At 44.2% G+C, this 20825-nt stretch overlaps 1 protein-coding gene across 9 annotated transcripts in view; it reads left to right on the forward strand.

Moving 5' to 3' along the window:
* pcnt (pericentrin) overlaps positions 1-20825 on the forward strand; it is a 344329-nt gene that overhangs the window by 29486 nt on the left and 294018 nt on the right. For all 9 annotated transcript variants that reach the window (XM_078551646.1, XM_078551643.1, XM_078551644.1 and 6 more), the window contains exons 3-4: positions 16292-16342; positions 18869-19051. In XM_078551646.1, coding sequence (XP_078407772.1) covers positions 16292-16342; positions 18869-19051 — 234 coding nt within the window. The remainder of the gene's footprint in view (positions 1-16291; positions 16343-18868; positions 19052-20825) is intronic.

Genomic DNA, 20825 nt, shown 5'->3' on the forward strand with positions numbered 1-20825 from the left:
AAAATATTAACACTACCTCAAAGCTACATTATACAGAAATCATACAACTGTGTAAAATTATAGCATAATGCATGGTAGGGTAGATGACATTAATACACCTATGAATGCAGATCTAGTACAATAAACTGCTTCAGTTTTCAAAACCACCATAACTTAAGATGTTCAGTACAAATTGGTGAGCTGAAGAGGTTTCCATAGCAGTCTCAGTAAAAGTTGCAAATTAAATGTTCCTTATGTCCTGCCATGTGGCAGAGCAACAATTCTACAGCAAACATTTTTCACTATTTCTTTCACCACCACCTCCACTCAACCATGTAAAATGAATTTTCATTATTTGCGTGTATTGAAAAAGTTTTGCTTTATTTGAAGTTTGCTGTCTCATTGGTTCTGTTTGACTGGTTGTCATTATCTGAGACCCTCCAGAATAAGGATGTGCCTCAGTATTTGACTAAGCAACATTTGGGAAAGAGAACCTTTTAAATTGATGTGGCCCTTGGAGAACTGCATAACAAGAATCCCTGCCATTCTGTTGGGGATATTTTTATGTACCTGACAAAGTAATTTAGAATGCAATAGAGTACAAATTGGATTTGTCACTCCACAGACATAAAGATGTAACGAGCCAAATTCATTATGTAGTTGTTTAGCCCTGAGGAAGTGAAACATAAATCATCTTGGTTCCTGTCATTCACCTTCTAAGGTGAATGGGCTTGCTGTGAAAGAACCCAATTGGCACCGAGCAGGAAGAAAACATTTGTGCTAATAACTTGTTGTTTTCAGCTATGTTGTTACAGAATCTAACCTGGTGTAAAACCTAAGTCTTCAAAAAGTTAATCTTAATCGGATTTCTACGTAAACCCTGAACTCCTCTAACTCTCAAAGTTGATTGATAGAAAGCAAGGTGACCCATAAACCACTTCTTCAGGGTTAACAGCTGAGGGAATGAACTTAGCAAGTATATTGTAGGGACAGCAGTAGGACCCTTGAATTTGTTCTGCCATTCAATCAAATAATTGCTGACCTGCACTTCAATCCCATTTATCTTGCTTTGAATGATTCCCCCCTTTTTAGATTGTGTTGTTTGATACCATTACTGAATAAAAATATTTTCTTTATTCATTCATGGGATGTGGGCTTCACTGGCTGGGCCAGCATTTATTGCGCATCCCTAATTGCCCTTGAGAAGGTGGTGGTGAGCTGCCTCCTTGAACAACTGCAGTCCATAAGTTGCAGGCACACCTACCATGCTGTCAGGGAGCTCCATGCTTTTGGCCCAGTGACCGTGGAAGAATGGTGATATAGTTCAAAGTCAGAATGATGTGTGGCTTGGAGGGGAATTTGCAGGTTCCCATGCATCTGCTGGCCCTCTTCTAGGTGATAAAGGTCATGGGTATGGAAGATGCTGTCAAAAGAGCCTTGGTGAGTTGCTGCAGTGCATCTTGTAGATGATACACACTGCAACCACTATGTGACAGTGGTGAAGGTGGTCATCCAGGCTCTATCACACTCGTGACTTGAGCCTTGTAGATGGTGGACATTCTTTGGGAAGTCAGGAGGTGAGTTACACTCTGCATAATTCCCAGCTTCTGACTGGCTCTTGTAGCCACAGTATTTATATGACTCATCCAGTTCAGTTTCTGGTAACCCCCAGGATTCAGTGACGGTAATGCCATTGAATGTCAAGGGGAGATGGTGAGATTTTCTTTTGTTGGAGATGGTCATTGCCCAGCACTTGTGTGGCGCGAATATTACTTGCCACTTCAGCCTAAGTCTGAATATTGTCCAGGCCTTGCTACATTTGGACATGGACTGCTTCAGTATCTGAGGAGTCATGAATGGTGCTGAACATTATGTAATCATTCAGCAGTCATCCCCACTTCTGACCTTGTGATTGGAAGGAAGGTCGTTGAAGTAGTTGAAGATGTTTGGGCCTAGGATACTACCCTGAGGAACTCCTGCAGTGTTGACCTGGGACTGAAATGAATGATCATCCTTTATGCTGGGTATGTCCCCAACCAGTGAAGTGTTTTCCCTCGGATTTCCATTGACTTCAGTTTTGCTAGGGTTCCTTGATGCCACACTTGGTCAAATACTGCCTTGATGTCAAGGGCAGTGACTCTCACCTCGCTTCTTGGGTCCAGCTCTTTTGTCCATGTTTGGACCAAAGCTACTTGGCAGAAAGCAAACTGAGCGTCAGTGAGCAGGTTGTTGCTGTGCAAGTGCTGCTTGATAGCACTGTCGATGACACCTTCCATTGCTTTGCTGATGATCGTGAGTAGACATGCTGGAGCGGTAATTGGTCGGGTTTGATTTGTCCAGCTTTTTGTGGATAGGACATAGCTGGGCAATTTTTCATGTCATCAGGTGGACTGGAACAGCTTGGCTAGGGGTGCAGCAAGTTTGGAGCACAAGTCTTCAGTACTATTGCTGGAATGTTGTCAGAGCCCATAGCCTTTGCAGTATCCAGTGCCCTCAGCAGTTTCTTGATTTCACATGGAGTGAATTGAATTGGTTGAAGACTGGCATCTATAATGCTGGGGACCGCAGGAGGAGGCTGAGATGGATCATCCACCTGGCACTTCTGGTTGAAGATGGTTACAAATGCTTCAGCCTTTTTTGCACTGATATGCTGGGCTCCCGCATCATTGAGGATGGGGTATTTGTGGAGGCTCCTTATACTGTTAGTTGTTTAATTGGCAACCAACATTCACAACTGAATATGGCAGGAGTGCGTTGATTAGATGCATATGAACACAATTAGGAGCAGCAGTAGGCCACTCAGCCCCTCAAGCCAGCTCCATTATTCAATAAGGTCATGATTGATCTGATTGTAACTCCACATTCCCATGTACCCACAGTAACTTTTAACCCCCTTGCTTGTCAAGAATCTATCTAGCTCAGCACTCTGTTTCCATGCCTTTTGAGGAAGAGAGATCCAAAGATTGTCTTAAATAAGCAACATTTTTTTTAAGACAGTGACCCCTAGTTCTAGATTCTCCCAGAAGAGGAAACATCCTTTCCACATCCACCCTGTCAAGACCCCTCAGGATCTTATATATTTCAATCAAGTTGCCTCTTACTCTTCTAAACTCTAGCGGATACAAGCCTAGATGCCTTACCTTTCCTCATAAGACAACCCTCACATTCCAGATATTAGTCAAGTAAATCTTCTGTGAACTGGTTCCTATGCATTTACATCTTTCCTTAAATAAGGAGACCAATAGTGTACATATTACTCCAGATGTGGTCTCACCAATACCCTGTATAACTGAAGCATAAGCTTCCTACTCGCAATAAATGATAACATTCCATTAGCTTTCCTAATTGCTTGCTGTACCTGCATGCGAATCTTGTGCGATTCATGCACTTGGACACCCGGATCCCTCTGAATCTTTGAGCTCTGCAATCTCTCACCACTTAGGTAATATACTTTTATAATTCTTCCAGCCAAAATAGACAATTTCATGTTTTCCCACATTTTACTCTATTTGCCAGATCTTTGCCCACTCACTTAACCTATCTATGTCCTCTTCAGAACTTAGTTTCCTGCCAAGCTTTGTGTCATCAGCAAACTTAGCAACCATGCCTTTGATCCCTTCATCCAAGTCTTTTACGTGAATTGTCAACGGTTGAGGCCCCAGCACTGATCCCTGTGGCACACCACTCGTTACATCTTGCCAACCAGAAAATGACCCATTTATGCCTACCCTCTGTCTAGGTAACAGGAAACGATCTTATTTCCATGCCTACACCATGAGCTTTTATTTTCTGCAATAACCTTTTGATGTGGCACCTTCTAGAAATCTAAGTACAGTACATCCATCCGTTCCCCTTTATCCATAGCACATGTTACTTCTTCAAAGAACTCCAATAAATTGGCTAAACATGTTTCCCCTCTTTCAAATTTGATCTGATCTGATCGGTTGTTTGTGGGATCACTTAGCTCTGTCTGTTGCATGCTGCTTCCACTGTTTGACGTGCAAATAGTCCCTTGTAGCTCCATCAGGCTGACACCTCATTTTTAGGTATGCCAGGTGCTGCTCCTGGCATGCTCTCCTGTATTTTTCATTAAATCTGGGTTGATGGTAATGGTCAAGTGGGGGAGATGGGGGAGACGGTGGTGTAGTGGTATTGTTGCTGGACTGGTAATCCAGAGACCCAGGGTAATGCTTAGGATAATCCCATGGCAGATGGTCGAATTTGGATTCAGTAAAAATCTGGAATTAAAAGTCTAATGATGACCATGAAACCATTGTTGGTTGCCGTAAAAACCCATCTGGTTCTCTAATGTGCCATCCTGGTCAAGGAAACCTCCTGATTACCAGGTACCATCCTCCCTCGGCTGATGAATCAGTGCTCCTCCATGTTGAACACCACTTGGAGGAAGCATTGAGGATGGCAAGGGCGCAGAATGTACTCTGGGTGGGGGACTTCAATGTCCATCACCGAGAGTGGCTTGGTAGCACCACAGACCGAGCACTCCGAGTCCTAAAAGATATGGCTGCTAGACTGGACCTGCAGCAGATGGTGAGGGAACCAACAAGAGGGAAAAACATACTTGGCCTCATCCTCAACAACCTGCCTGCTGCAGATGCATCTGTCCATGATGGCATCGGTAAGAGTGACCACCGCACAATCCTTGTGGAGACGAGGTCCCACCTTCACATTGAGGATCCCTCCATTGTGTTGTGTGGCACTACCGCTGTGCTAAATGGGATAGATTTCGAACAGATCTAGCATGCATGAGGCACTGTGGGCCATCAGTAGCAGCAAAATTGTACTTGACCACAATCTGTAACCTCATGGCCGGCATATCCCCCGCACTCTACGTTACCACGAAGCCGGGGATTAACCCTGGTTCAATGAAGAGTGCAGGAGGGCATGCCAGGAGCAGCAGCAGACATACCTAAATATAAGCTGTCAATATGGTGAAGCTATAACACAGGACTACGTGCATGCCAAATGGCATAACCAGCAAGTGATAGACAGAGCTAAGCGATTCCATGACCAAATGATCAGATCTAAGCTCTGCAGTCCTGCCACATCCAGTCGTGAATGGTGGTAGACAATTAAACAACTCGTTGGAGGAGGTGACTCCACAAATATTGAGGACCAATGATGGAGGAGCCCAGCACATTAGTGCGAAAGATAAGGCTGAAGCATTTGCAAGAAACCAGCGAGAAGTGCCGAGTGGATGATCCATTTCGGCCTCCTCCCGAGTTTCCAGCATCACAGTTGCCAGTCTTCAGCTAATTCGATTTACTCCACGTGATATCAAGAAATGGCTGAAGGTGCTGAACACTGCAAAGGCTATGGGTCCTGACAATATTCCAGCAATAGTACTGAAGACTTGTGCTCCAGAACTTGCCGTACCCATCACCAAGCTGTTCCGGTACAGCTACAACACTGGCATCTACCTGGCAAAATGGAAACTTACTCAGTTATGTCGTGTACACAAAAAGGTCAAATCCAATCCGGCCAATTACCGCTCCATCAGTCTACTTTCGATCACCAATAAAGTGATGTAAGGGGTCATCAACAGTGCTATCAAGTGGCACCTGCTTAGCAATAACCTGCTTACTGGTGCTCAGTTTAGCTTCTGCCAGGGTCACTCAGCTTCTGATCTCATTACAGCCTTTGTTCAAGCATGGACAAAAGAGCTGAACTCCAGAGATGAGGTGAGAGTGACTGCCCTTGACATCAAGGCAGCATTTGACTGAGTATGGCATCAAGGAACCTTAGCAAAATGAGTCGGTGGGAATCACTGGGAAAGCTCTCTACTGGTTGGTGTCATACCTAACACAAAAGGTGGCTGTGGTTGTTGGAGGTCAATCATCTCGGTTCCAGGACATCACTGCAGGAGTTCCTCAGGGTGGTGCCCTAGGCCCAACCTTTTCAGCTGCTTCATCAATGACCTTCCTTCCATCATAAGGTCAGAAGTGGGGGTGTTCGCTGATGATTACACAATGTTCAGCACCATTTGCGACTCCTCAGATACTGAAGCAGTCTGTGTCCAAATGCAGCAAGACCTGGGCAATATCCAGGCTTGGGCTGACAAGTGGCAAGTTACATTCATGCCACACAAGTGCCATGCAATGACCATCTCCAACAAGAGAGAATCTAACTCTTAATGTTCAAGGGCATTACCTTTGCTGAACCCCCCACTGTCAACATCCTGGGGGGTTACCATTGACCAGAAACTGAACTGGACTCGCCATATAAATACTGTGGCTATAAGAGCAGGTCAGGGGCTAGGAATCTTGTGGCAAGTTACTCGCCTTCTGTCTCCCCAAAGCCTGTTAACCATCTACAAGGCACAAGTCAGGAGTGTGATGGAATTCTCTCCACTTGCTTGGATGAGTGCAGCTTCAACAACACTCCAGAAGCTTGACACCATCCAGGACAAAGCAGCCCACCTGATTGGAACCATGTACACAAACATTCATTTTCTCCACCACCGTGGCAGCAGTGTGTACCATCTTCAAGTTGCACAGCAAAAACTGAGTAAGGCTTCTTAGACAGCACCTCCCAAACCCATGACCACTACCAGCTAGAAGGGCAAGGACAGCAGATAGATGGGAACACCACCACCTGGAAGTTCTCCTCCAAGCCACTCACCCTCCTGACTTGGTAATATATTGCTGCCCCTTCACTGTTGCTGGGTCAAAATCTTGGAACTCCCTTCCTAATTGGCCAGTGGATGTACCTACACAATGGATTGGAAAGGTTCAAGAAGGCAGCTCACCACCACCCTCATGAGGGCAATTAGGGATGGGGAATAAATGCTGGCCTACCCAGTGACACCCACATCCCATAAATGAATACAGAAAAAGGCCAGGCTATGAGGTTACAGATTGTGGTTGAATACAGTTCTGCTACTGATAGCCCACAATGCCTCAGGGTTGCACAGACTTGAGTTGCTTGATCTGTTGAAATCTATCCCACTTAGCACGGTGGTTGTGCCACACAGCACGATGGAAGGTATCCTCAATGTGAAGGCCAGGCCTCGTCTCTGTGAGGACTGTGTCGTTCTCGCCCCTGCCAATAGTGTTATGGGGAGATGCATCTTCCACAGTTAGACTGGTGAGGATGAGGTCAAGTAGTTTCTTCCCCACCACCTGCTGCAGACCCAGTCTAGCAGCTATGCCCTTTAGGTCTTGGTCAGCTCAGTCAGTAGTGGTGATACTGAGCCACTCTTGATAATTACTGTTGAGGTCCCACCCCCCATTCTCTGCCCTTGCTACCTTCAGTGCTTATTCCAAGTGGTATTCAATTTGGAGGAATACTGATTCATCAGCTGAGTGGGGGTGAGGGGTTGTACGTGGTAATCAACAGGAGGTTTCCTTGCCCATGTTTGACGTGATGCCATGAGACTTCATGGTGTCCGGAGTCGATGTTGAGGACTCTCAAGGTAACTCCCTGCCAACTGTTTATCACTGTGCTGGCACTTCTGGTGGGTGTGTCCTGCTGGTGGGATAGGACATACCCAGGAATGGAGATTGTGGTGTCTGGGACACTGTCTATATAAGGTGTGATTTTGTATGACTATACCAGGATGCTGCTTGACTGTTCTGTGGGACAGCTCTCCCAATTTTGGCAGAAGCCTCCATCTGTTAGCAAGAAGGACGTTGCAGGTTTGACAGGGGTGGATTTGCCCATAACAAAAACAGAATTACCTGGAAAAACTCAGCAGGTCTGGCAGCATCGGCGGAGAAGAAATCAGTTAACGTTTCGAGCCTTCATGGCCCTTCGGCAGAACTGGAGCATAGTTAGAAGAAGGGAGAAATATAAATGTCCATATTGTTTCTGATGCCTAGGTCAATGCCGAGTGGCCTGTCCAGTTTCATTCCTTTTAGACGCTGGAATTTGTTATGATTGAGTGGCTTGCTTGGTCACTTTAAGGGGCAGTGAAGAGTCAACCACATTACTGTGGATCTAGAGTCACATGTAGGCCAGACCAAGTAAGGGCGACAGATTTCCTTCCCTAAAGGGCGCTAGTAAACCAGATGGGTTTTTATGATAATCGACAAATGGTTTGGTTTTGTGGTCACCCTTTTTAATTCCAGATTTATTAATTGAAATTAAACCCCACCAGCTGCTGTGGTGAGATTTGAATCTATTTCCCCAGAACGTTAGCCTGGGCTCTGGATTACTCGGCCAGTGACATTACACTACCGCCTCCCCTTGGTTTTTATATCTTGAAAGGTCCAATTCGTCCAGCTTCTGAACTCTTTTGGATTAGTGTTCCTCAGTTTCCCAGTGCCTTTGTGTGGAACTACTTTGTGATTTTATTCCTGAATGGCCTAGCTCTAATTTTAAGATTTTATCTTCTTGTTTTTGACTCCCCAGCAGAGGAAATAATTTCTTATCTACCTGATTGAATCTCTGTTCTTTTAAACAACTTGATTAGGCCATCCCATGATCTTCTAAATTGGAGTGATCGTGAACCAAGTTGATGTGACCTGTTGTCATGATTTAACCCTTTCAGTCCTGGCATAATTTTGGTGAATCTATGCTTTACCCTCACTTAGCCGAATATGTACTTTGTGAGGTTCAGTGCTCAAAACTGAATGCAGTACTCCATGTGGAATGTGACCAAGGTTCTATGTAACTAAGCATCACTCCTTCTGTATTCTGAATTCCATTCCCTTTGAGATATAGAACCATAGATAAGTTACAGCACAAAAGGAGGCCATTTGGCCCATCTTGTACATGCCAGCCTGAGGACACCCTTTCTAATCCCATCTTCCTGCACCCGGCCCATAGCCTTGCAGCTTACAGCACTTAAGGTGCAGATCCAGGTACTTTTTTAAAAGAGTTTAAAGTTTCTGCCTCTACCACCAACTTGGGCAGCGAATTCCAGACACCCACTACCCTCTGTGTAAAAAAAGTTCTTCCTCATGTCCCTACTACACCTTCTGCCACTTACCTAGAATCTATGTCCCCTGGTTCTAGAATTCTCCATCAAGGGAAACAATTTTATCTTGTCCACTCTATCTATTCCCCTCATAATTTTATACACCTCAATCAAATCATCTCTCAGCCTTCTTTGTTCTAAGGAAAATAACCCCAACCTATCCAATCTCTCCTCGTAGCTACTCTTTTCTAACCCTTGCAACATTCTTGTAAACCTCCTCTGCACTCTCTCTCCAGAGCTATTACGTCCTTCCTGTAATGTGGTGACCAGAACTGCACACACTACTCCAGTTGTGGCCTCACCAGTGTTTTATGCAATTCCAACATTATATCCTTACTTTTATATTCTATACCTCTGCCAATGAAGGAGAGCATTCCATATGCATTCTTTACAACCTTGTCTACTTGAACTGCTGCCTTCAAGGACCTGTGTACTTGTACGCCAAGATCTCTCACTTCATCTACCCCTCTAAGTATATTCCCATTTATTGTGTAATCCCTGTAACTGTTTGACCTCCCTAAATGTATGACTTCACACTTCTCTATGTTAAAATCCATCTGCCACTTTACCGTCCACTCCACCAACCCATCTATATCGTTATGGAGATTATGGCTATCCTCTACACTATCCACTACTCGGCCAATCTTTGTGTCACCTGCAAATTTCCCAATCGTACCCCCCACGTTCACGTCCAAATCGTTAATATATAACACAAACAGCAAGGGTCCCAACATCGAGCCCTGTGGAACGCCACTTGAGACAAAGCTGCAGTCGCAAAGGAATCCACCGACCATCACTCTTTGTTTCCTGTTACAAAGCCAACCTTTTATCCAGTTTGCCACATTACCCTGAATCCCATGGGCTTTTACTTTCCTGACCAATTTGCCACGTAGGACCTTGTCAAATGCCTTGCTAAAATCCAAGTACATAACATCCACTGCACTACCTTCATCAATCCTTCTTGTCACTTCCTCAAAGAATTCAATCAAATTTGTGAGGCAAGACCTTCCTTTAACAAATCCATGCTGACCATCCCTGACTAGTCCATGCCTTTCCACATGACAGTTAATCCTATCTCTCAGGATTGATTCTACTAATTTGCTCACCACTGATGTAAGACTAACTGGCCTATAATTGTTTGGCATTTCCTTTGATCCCTCTTTAAACAATGGAACTACGTTTGCATTTCTCCAGTCCTCTGGTACCTCCCCTGTATCTAATGAAGATTGGAAAATCATCCTCAGAGCATCTGCTATCTCCTCCCTGACTTCCTTCAGCAGCCTCGGAAACAATCCATCTGGCCCTGGTGACTTATCAACTTTCAAGGATTTCAACCCTTCGAGTACTTCCTCTCTCTTTATGACTATCCTGTCCAATATCTCGCAGTGTTCCTCCTGGACTACTATATCTACATCCTCCCTTTCCTTTATAAACACGGAGACAAAATATTCATTCAAAACCCTTCCCACAGCCTCTGCATCTACATGCAAGTTTCCATCTGCATCTCTGATAGGTCCCATTTTTTCCTTAACTAACCTTTTAGCATTAATGTATTGGTAAAACATCTTTGGGTAACATATAGGCCAACATTCATTCTCCTTTTTTATTGTGCACTCGCTTTGCAATTTGAGGACATTCTTTTCCAAAATTCCAAATTGCTCTCCAGTTAAGAAGCATTCCAGTTTGTCATTCTTGGATGCAAAGTTTTTGATATCTCACTTTCCTGCCTTGAACTCCCATTGGCCACATTTTTGTCCACTCAGTTAATCTGTCTGTGATCTTTGTAAGTTCTAGCTTCTGTCTACAATATTTACTGTGCCACCTAACTTGATGTCATCTGAAAACTTCATCTGCTGGGATTGTTCCAGAACCTAGGGAATTTTGGAAAACCCTAGCCAGCGCACCTACTATCTCTGCAGTTATCTCTTTTAGAATCCTAGGGTGTATGCCATCAGGTCCTGGGGATTTGTTGGATTTTAGTTCCTTAAGATTCTCCAGTACTTTTTCTCTGATATTAATTACCTTAATTTCTTCACCCTTGTTACCCCCTAGGTTACCGTCTATTTCTGGTGTGTAATTTGTGTCTTCTACTGTTAAGGCAATGTCTCCGCTATTTCCTCATTGGTCTCTGCTTCTAGGGGACCAATGTCTACTTTAGCTACTATAAAAGCTCTTACAATCTGTTTTTATATTCCAGGCTAGTTCACGCAGTCTATTTTTTTCCTTTTTATCAACCTTTTAGTGACCCTTTGCTGGTTTCTAAAACACCCCCAATCCTCAGACATGCTATTCTTTGGAGCATTATAAGCCACTTCTTTGAATCTAATACTATCCTTAACTTCCTTCGTAAGCTATGGATGAATCTTTACATTGAGTTTTTGTTTCTCAGTCGAATGTATTTTTGAATTTTTTTTAAATGTTTCCTACTGTTTGTTTATCGCCATACCTTTTTAGTCTGTTTAGCCAATCAACTGTAGCCAGCTCCCCTCTCATACCTATGTAATTGGCTTTGTTTAAATTTAAGATCCTCATTTGTGATTGGAGTATGTCATTTTCGAACTTAATGTGGAATTTAATTGCATTCTGGTCATTATTTCCCGATGGATCTTTTACCATGACATTACTAATTAACCCTGCCTCATAGCATAATATGAGATATAAAATAGCTTTGTCCCTAGTTGGTTCCACAACTTATTGCTCCAGGAAGTTGTCATGAAAGCATTCTGCAAACTCATCTTCCAGGGCACCTTTGTCAATTTGATTGGTCCAGTCCAAATGACAGGATTGCAGACAGAAAGAACTTGTATGTACATTGCGCCTGTTTCAGCTAAACAAAATAAGTATCAACCATTCGCTGACTCATTGCTCAGTGCAATGCCTTCAGGGTCAATCTGCCTGGTTTAAATTAAAAAAAAAATGCTTGGCAGTTAACTGTCAGTCACCATCAGTGATGCATTCTCCATGGCAACACTACTTGCCAACCAATCAGCGCACTCATCGCATACAGAATAAACTGATGTTTCCCCGTTATATTGGTATTCTTGCAAGTGCCCTGATGAATGCAAGATGAAAAGCTCAGATGTCTTTTTTTTCAGCCACTTCTTGTTTCATACTCTGTCCCCAGTTTAATTACTGTTGGTGGAGGTGGAGCGGGGGTGGGGGGTGCTATAAACTACTCCCACCAGCATTTTCTGACCTTTTGCTATTCCAAACCTGTACTGATTATACTTCTGATTTTCTGAGCCAAATACTTCCTCACTAATGTCCTTATGTCATCCTTTATTATCAGGGCTACTCCTCCTTTTCCATTCTGCCTGTCTTTTCAAAATATATATCCTGGATTAGTTATTTCCCAACCTTGGAACATTATAACCATGTCTCTGTGTTGGCGATTAGATCTAAACCATATATCTCTTTTTGTTCCCTTTAGTTCATCTGTCCTTTTGTGGATGCTTTTCCCATGCAGATAAAATGACTTCAGTTTTACTTTATTGTTTTACTACTATTCCCAACATGTACCTTACTTTCTGATGCACTATTACTGTTAAAATCTCTGTCCCTTCCTGTCCCACTCAGCTTATCTCGACTCACGTCAACTTTTATGTTTGGATTTCTAAATCTCCTTTGCCCTTAACTGACTTTCTAGCTTGTTAGTTTAAAGCCATTTTTCCTTACTGTGACCGTGTTTGCTGGTACACTCTCATACGCTGTCTCTTCCTTCGTACTCTGGTTACCATTACCAGTATTGCCTTGTTCGCTCTCCTTAACTTTTCAAATCTTCCCTTGTGAACACCCCACCCCAAATCACCATTTAGTTTAAAGCCCTCTCTAGAGCCCCAGTTATATGTCTCGCCAGGACACTGGTCCCAGCAGGTGAAGACCTTCCCAACAGCTGAGTTCCCACTTTGCCCAGTACTGGGATCAGTGCCCAATGAAATTAAACCCATTTCTCCCACATCAATCTTTGAGCCGTGCATTCAACTCTCTGATCTTATTGACCATTTACCATATACCAATTTGCTTGTGACTTGGGTAGCAGTCTGGAGATTATTATTACTTTTGTGGATCTGCATTCCAATTTAGCCCCTAGCTGCTCATACACCCTCACCTCTTTCTTAGTTCTCCCTGTGTTGTTGGTACCCATTTGCCTGACAATAGCTGAATCCTTCCCCCCTGCCACTCCAAGTTGCTCTCCAGCCTTTAGGAGATGTTTTGAACCCTGGCACCAGGCAAGCAACGCAAGCCTTCAGAACTCTCACACTGCAGAAGAGAACTGTATCTGTCCCACTCCCCGCCGTCCCAGTAACTATACTGTCTCCTACAACTATTGCAATCCCTTTAACTACCACCCGCCCCCTCCAGTTTTTTTCTTCTTCGTCATGGGATGTGGGTGTTGCTGGCTAGGCCAGCATTTATTACCTATCTCCAATTGCCTTTCAGAAGGTGGTGGTGAGCTGCCTTCTTGAAACGCTGTGGTCCATGTGGTGTAGCTACACCGCACAGTTGTTAGGGAGGGAATTGCAGGACTTTGACCCCCGACAGTGAAGGAACGCCAATATATTTCCAAGTCAGGATGGTGAGTGGCTTGGAGGGGAACTTCCAGGTGGTGGTGTTCCCAAGTATCTGCTGCCCTTGTCTTTCTAGATGGTGGAGGTCGTGGGTTTGGAAGGTGCTGTCGAAGGAGGCTTGGTGAGTTCCTGCAGTGCATCTTGTACACATTGCTAACACTGTGCATTGGTGGTGGAGGGAGTGAGTGTTTGTGGATGTGGTGCCAATCAAGCGGGCTGCTTTGTCCTGGATGGTGTCAAGCTCCGAGTGTTGTTGAAGCTGCACTCATCCAGGAAAGTGGGGAGCATTCCATCACGCTCCTGATTTGTGCCTTGCAGATGGTGGACAGGCTTTGGGGAGTCGGGAGGTAAGTTACTTGCCGCAGGATTCCTAGCCTCTGACCTGCTTTTGTAGCCACAGTGTTTATATGGCTAGTCCAGTTCGGTTTCTGGTCAGTGGTAACCCCCAGGACGTTGATAGTGGGGGAATTCCGTGATGGTAATGCTATTGAATGTCAAGGGGCGACAGTTGGATTTTCTTTTATTGGAGATGGTCATTGCCAGGCACTTGTATGCCGCGAATATTACTTGCCACTTGTCACCCAAGCCTGGATATTGTCCAGGTCTTGCTGCATTTCGACATGGACTGCTTCAGTATCCGATGAGTCACGAATGGTGCTGAACAATCTGCAAACTTCCCCACTTCTGACCTTACAGTGGAAGGATGGTTTGGCCTACGACACTACCCTGAGCAACTCCTGCAGTGATGTCCTGGAACTGTGATGATTGACCTCCAGCAACTACAAGCATCTTCCTTTGTGCGAGATATGACTCAGCATAGAGTTTTCCCCCGATTCCCATTGACCCCAGTTTTGCTAAGGCTCCTTGAAGCCAGGCTCGGCCAAATGCTGTCTTGATGTCAAGGGCAGTCACTCTCGCCTCACCTTTGGAGTTCAGCTTTTTTGCCCATGTTTGGACCAAGGCTGTAATGAGGTCAGGAGTTGACTGACCCTGACAGAACCCAAACTGAGCATCATTTATTGCTAAGCAATTGCTGCTTGGTAGCACTGTTGATGACCCCTTCCATCACTTTACTGGTGATTGAGAGTAGACTAATGGGACGGTAATTTGCCGGGGTTGGATTTGTCCTGCTTTTTGTATACAGGACATACCTGATGCTGCTCCTGGCATGCCCTGTTGCACCCTTCATTGAACCAGGGTTGATCCCCTGGCTTGATGGTAATGGTAGAGTGGGAGGATATGTCAATCCATGAGATTACAGATTGTGGTTGAGTGCAATTCTGCTGCTGCTGATGGCCCACAGTGCCTCATGGTTGCCCAGTTTTGAGTTGCTAGATCTGTTCGAAACCTACCCCAATTAGCATGGTGGTAGTGTCACGCAACATGATGGAGGGATCCTCAATGTGAAAACGGGACTTTGTCTCCACAAGGATCGTGTGGTATTCGCTCCTACCGATACCGTCATTGACAGATGCATCTGCGGCAGGCAGGTTGGTGAGGATCAGGTCAAGTATGTTTTTCTGTCTTGTTGACTCCTTACCACCTGCCGCAGATCCAGTCTAGCAGCTATGTCATTTAGGATTCAGCCAGCTCAGTCAGTAGTGGTGTTACCGAGCCACTCTTGGTGATGGACATTGAAGTCCCCCACCCAGTGTACGTTCTGCGTCCCTGCCACACTCAGTGCTTCCTCCAAGCAGTGTTCAAATGGAGGCGTACTGATTCATCAGCTGAGGGCAGGTGGGGTGGCACGTGGTAATCAGCAGGAGCTTTCCTTAACCATGTTTGATCTGATGCCATGAGACTTCATGGAGCCTGGAGTCGATGTTGAGGGCAACTCCCTCCCTACTGTATACCACTGTGCCGCCACCTCTGTTGGGTCTGTCCTGCTGGTGGAACATGCGTACCCAGGGATGGTGATGATGGTGTCTGGGACATTGGCTGTAAGGTATGATTCTGTGAATGTGACTCACTAGAATGTGAGTCAGCTCTCCTAATTTTGGCACTAGCCCCTGGTGTTAGTTAGGAGGATTTTGCAGGGTTGTTTGGGCTGAGTTTGCCCTTGGCGTTTCTGGTGCCTCGGTCGATGCCAGGTGGTCTGTCTGGTTCCATTCCTTTTAGTCTTCTTAGTGTTTTGATACAACTGAGTGGCTTGCTAGTCCATTTAAGAGGGCACTTAAGAGTTTGGATCCACATGCATGTGGATCTGGAGTCACATGTAGGCCAGACCAGGTCAGGACGGCAGATTTTCTTTCCTAAACTGAATTAGTGAACCAAATGAGTTTTTACGACAATGGTTTGAGGTGCCATCTTTCAGATGAGAAATTAAACCGAGTCCCTGTGCTTTCTCAGGGAGGAAAAAGATCAGCCAGATATTTCCATCTCTTTTTGTGCTTCTTTAAACCATTTAATTCTTTTTGCCTGTACCCCAGTTTGTTTTATTTCCAGACACATCCTTGTTCATCTTTCATGTTTTTCCATTTAGATGAAGGTCAGTGAGCCTGGAGCCTAAAATTACCCATCCCCTCCATTTGATGTGAACTGACCTGCTTGAGTGTTTCCAGCATTTGCCACTTCGCTTCATGAATTTGCTTTTTCTTGTTTTCCTTTTACAATTTTGAAAGCTGCTTTTTTTCCTGGGGTTATTCCTTTTTTTCAAAAATATTGTGAAGACTGATTTGCGATCCTGAGATCTTAGTGCAAACTCCATTTTGTCTAACAAATGAAGAGATGACTTATTACAAATTGTTTATTGTGATTTTCCTGCATGTTATCTTTTAAGTAATTAAGTCACCTTTGCTTTCCTCAGGTTGATGGTGAACTGTCAAACACAAGTACAGTGGAGGACCTCACAGTTGAGGTGAGCTGTTGATCCAAATGCCAAACTTTTCTGCCTGATGCGCAGCAATTTTTATTTTGTTTGCTTTATTCAAAAATTAGTTCTACAATTAAAGTCTTTGACACTCAGTCTTATATTCTTCCTGCAGTACTGCTTTGTACTTGCCTCTTCAAGCCACATACTGCAAATAGTAATTAGTTTTGTGAAGCACTTAGATGTTTCAACATAACGACATGTAGTATTTTGCTGCAAACATTTCTGGATATCTAGATTGCATTCTGTACACTTATGTGCCCACAAAGAAATTTTAAATTCAAAAGTGAGACCTGATTTTGTGTGATAGTAACCACATACCAAAGTTATCCAGGAGCCTGATAAAGGTATTAGATTCATGTGCCGGAGCTTTTTCTCGTACACTTTCCTGGGAATCCCCATATCTTTGCAAGATTGCTTTCTGTATGTTTTGTTTAATGTCCCACTCCATTTCTTCTCCATGCTCGAATTTTCTATCCAGTCTCTGAAGTTTAGACTAATTAGCAGCCTTCCTATACCTTTATCAAGTAATCATTCTTTATGCATGAGTCAAAATGTTGTCATGCTATTACAATGGAGGGATGAAAAAGGCCAATTTGAGGCAAAACTAACTTGACATCCACTAATGCATAACTTTCAAAATGATAAAAACAAAAAGCTAAAAGCTACTGCGGATGCTGGAAATCCAAAACAAAAACAGAATTACCTGGAAAAATGTATTAATTTTGCTTCCAATCTCCACCCCTCCATCATTTTGACTTGGTCCATCTCTGACACTTCTCTTCCCTTCCTTGACCTCTCTGTCTCAATTTCTGATGATAGACTGTCCACCAATATCCATTACAAGCCTACCGACTCCCACAGCTACCTCGACTACAGCTCCTCACACCCCGCTTCTTGTAAAGACTCCATCCCATTCTCTCAGTTCCTTCGCCTCCGTCGCATCTGTTCTGATGACGCTACCTTCAAAAACAGCTCCTCTGACATGTCCTCCTTCTTCCTTAACCGAGGTTTTCCATCCACGGTCGTTGACAGGGCCCTCAACCGTGTCCGGCCCATATCCCGCGCATCCTCCCTCACGCCTTCTCCTCCTTCCCAGAAACATGATAGGGTCCCCCTTGTCCTCACTTATCACCCCACCAGTCTCCGCATTCAAAGGATCATCCTCCGCCATTTCCGCCAACTCCAGCATGATGCCACCACCAAACACATCTTCCCTTCACCCCCCCGGACGGCATTCCGTAGGGATCGTTCCCTCCGGGACACCCTGGTCCACTGCTCCATCACCCCCTACTCCTCAACCCCCACTTATGGCACCTCCCCATGCCCACGCAGAAGATGCAACACCTGCCCCTTCACTTCCTCTCTCCTCACCGTCCAAGGGCCCTTTCAAGTGAAGCAGCATTTCACTTGCATTTCCCCTAACTTAGTCTACTGCATTTGTTGCTCCCAATACGGTCTCCTCTACATTGGAGAGACCAAACGCAAACTGGGCGACCGTTTTGCGGAACACCTGCGGTCTGTCCGCAAAAAAGACCCAAACCTCCCTGTCGCTTGCCATTTTAACACTCCACCCTGTTCTCTTGCCCACATGTCTGTCCTTGGCTTGCTGCATTGTTCCAGTGAAGCCCAACGCAAACTGGAGGAACAGCACCTCATCTTCCGACTAGGCACTTTACAGCCTTCCGGGCTGAATATTGAATTCAACAACTTTAGATCTTAAACTCCCCCTCCCCCCTATCCCCACCCCGTTTCTCCCCCCTCCCCCCTCTTTTTTTTCAATAATTTATATAGATTCTTCTTTCCCCACCTATTTCCATTATTTTTAAATCTAAAACTAAAACCTTGTTAGTCTGTCCACCCCACCCCCACTAGAGCTGTACTTTGAGTATCCTGTCTTCCATTCTTAATTAGCACTTTTCTTAGACAAATATCACCACCTTCAACACCTCTTTGACCCTTTTGTCTGTGACATCTTTTGATTATCTGCTCCTATCACTGCTTATCTCCACAATCACCACACCCTCAACGTCTTTCTTTCCCGCCCCCCCCACCCCCACCTTAAACCAGTTTATATTTCTCCCTTCTCCTAACTATGCTTCAGTTCTGCCGAAGGGCCATGAAGGCTCGAAACGTTGACTGATTTCTTCTCCGCCGATGCTGCCAGACCTGCTGAGTTTTTCCAGGTAATTCTGTTTTTGTTTCAAAATGATAGTTGGCACCCGGGCTGAATGCTCTTCCTACTTGATACAGATTGTTTGTAATTTAAGGAATCATCTGAGCTGCATGATCGAGATAATTTTATAATTACGCCCTCCGAATTGGTTATTTTCTTTGCCTATATGGGTTTGTTTTCATAGGATTGGTTGCCGATACATTTTAGAAGCAATGCAATGCTGGCTGTTTATTTGTATCTGACCCTCCTTTTCATTTTCCCAATTGTATACCTAATTACATTATTTAAAATCAATAAAAGCAAAATGAAAGACCTTCACATCAGATGATCTCTTCCAGGAGGAAGAAGTGAATAACAGTACAGAGTATGCCCAAACAGAGCAACAGGTCTGCCGATTAAGAATAATCGAGCTTGAAGAGCAGTTGCAAGGCAAAGAAATGGCTTTGGAGCATCTTGTCACTAAGGTGGAAGATCTTCGGGACCAACTGACTACCTGCCAGGAGAGTGAGCAAATACAACAGGTATGGATGAAAAATACTCTCAACAGTTAGAGCAATTCAAACATTGGATTAAATAATTTTTATGCTTTTTTAAATTCTGTGCTGCAACTGAAATGAACTTTAATTCTACAATACAGTCACCACTTGCCATGCAGCTTAGAGCCTCATCGCCTACTTTGGCATATCCTGGCAGTAGGATTGGGCATTGATCACACAGCTCCTTTTGCAGATTTTTGCAGAAAAATTGAGCTCTTAAAGAAAATCCTGGGTTCAAAAATAAATTCTTGCATCTCTCAGGAAACCCTTCTGACAAACTTTCTCATTTTAAAAAAATATTAATTTCTCCGATATTTTGCAGATGTTGAAACATGGTGGTTCATGGTCCTGTGAACTGCCCTCTGCTACCTTGCTGAAGTAGACCTTTCTTCTGTGAACCTAGACTTTTATGGGCTATTTGGCTGTGGAGCCATTGCACCTAATTCTGTCTTTGCCTGACATTTGTATGTACACATTTTCTACTGGAAAGTGATCAAGAGCGGGAATCAGTTCAAGGGTGTTGAAGGCAGTGATGGAGCCCCAACACACCGAGTCCAGCTTGTTCCCTGCAGGTCTGTCTGGTTTTTTATTATGCCAGGTGATATAGCTGAGCTTTGAGGAATCTCTTTCCTTATCTCATAACTATTAATTTAAGCAAAATGACCATAATGGAGAAATTAATGGCACTAAAGAGGGACCAATTCCCTGGACCAGTTGGATTTCGTCCTGGAGGTTTCAAGTAAGTAGGTTGAGGACATTGCATTATCATCCCCTCTCGATTTGGGAGCCATTTTTTTAGTTTGGAAAATTGTACCATAGACCAGGTAGTTCATGGAGGCCTGCCTCCTTAGCTTGCCCCACGCTTGTGGAGTGGTGCCCCTCAAGTTAAAGAATCAGTTGTTTCTCTCAAATGGAGAGAGAGATGCCTATGGTCCTTTGTGGGCAATGGCTAATTATATCATCTGACATCTGTTGGTAAATTGCTAGAATCTGTAATTACTGATAGGGTGACTGAACACCTTTGAGAATTTTCAGATTATCAGAGAATCTTCACGAAAAATAGGTCATGCCTTAGGAATTTTATTTTTTGAAAAGGTAGCTAAAATAGTGGTGAGGGAATGTCCATGCATGTTATTTATTTGGACTTCCAGAAGTCCTTCATAAGACACTGTTAACTAAAATTGAAACTCATGGACTTGCAGGCAAATTGTTGAACTGGTTAGGAAATTGGCTGAGTGGCAAGAAACAGAGTAGGGATAATGGGCAAGTACAATAATCACAGAATTACACAGTGCAGAAGAGGCCCTTCGGCCCATCGTGTCTGCACCGACACGTGAAAAACACTAATAATGTAACAAGTGTGACCCACAAAGATTTGTGTTAGGGTCTCAACTGTTCACTGTTTATTACAGACTTAGGATAGAAAGCCGCATATTGAAATTTGTCAATGACACCGAGATAGACAGTATTGTAAGCAGTGTAAAATTACAGACACGGTGATAGATGAAATGAATGAACAGGACTGGTGGCAAAAGATTTCAATGTAGGCAAATGTGAGGTCACCCAATTAGTGTAGAACAAGTAAATACTCAAAGGCTAGAGACAGTGGAGGTTCAAAGAGACTTCGGCGTCCAGTATGTAGAAGTGCCATGAACAGGTGCAGGAAATAATCAAAAGGGTGAATGGAATGCTGGGCTTTATATCTTGAGGACCAGAATACAAAGGGACAGAAACCAGCTATACAAAGCCCTGGTTAGAC

The sequence above is a fragment of the Cetorhinus maximus genome, chromosome 11 (assembly GCF_964194155.1).
Source record: "Cetorhinus maximus chromosome 11, sCetMax3.hap1.1, whole genome shotgun sequence".
NCBI lineage: Eukaryota > Metazoa > Chordata > Chondrichthyes > Lamniformes > Cetorhinidae > Cetorhinus > Cetorhinus maximus.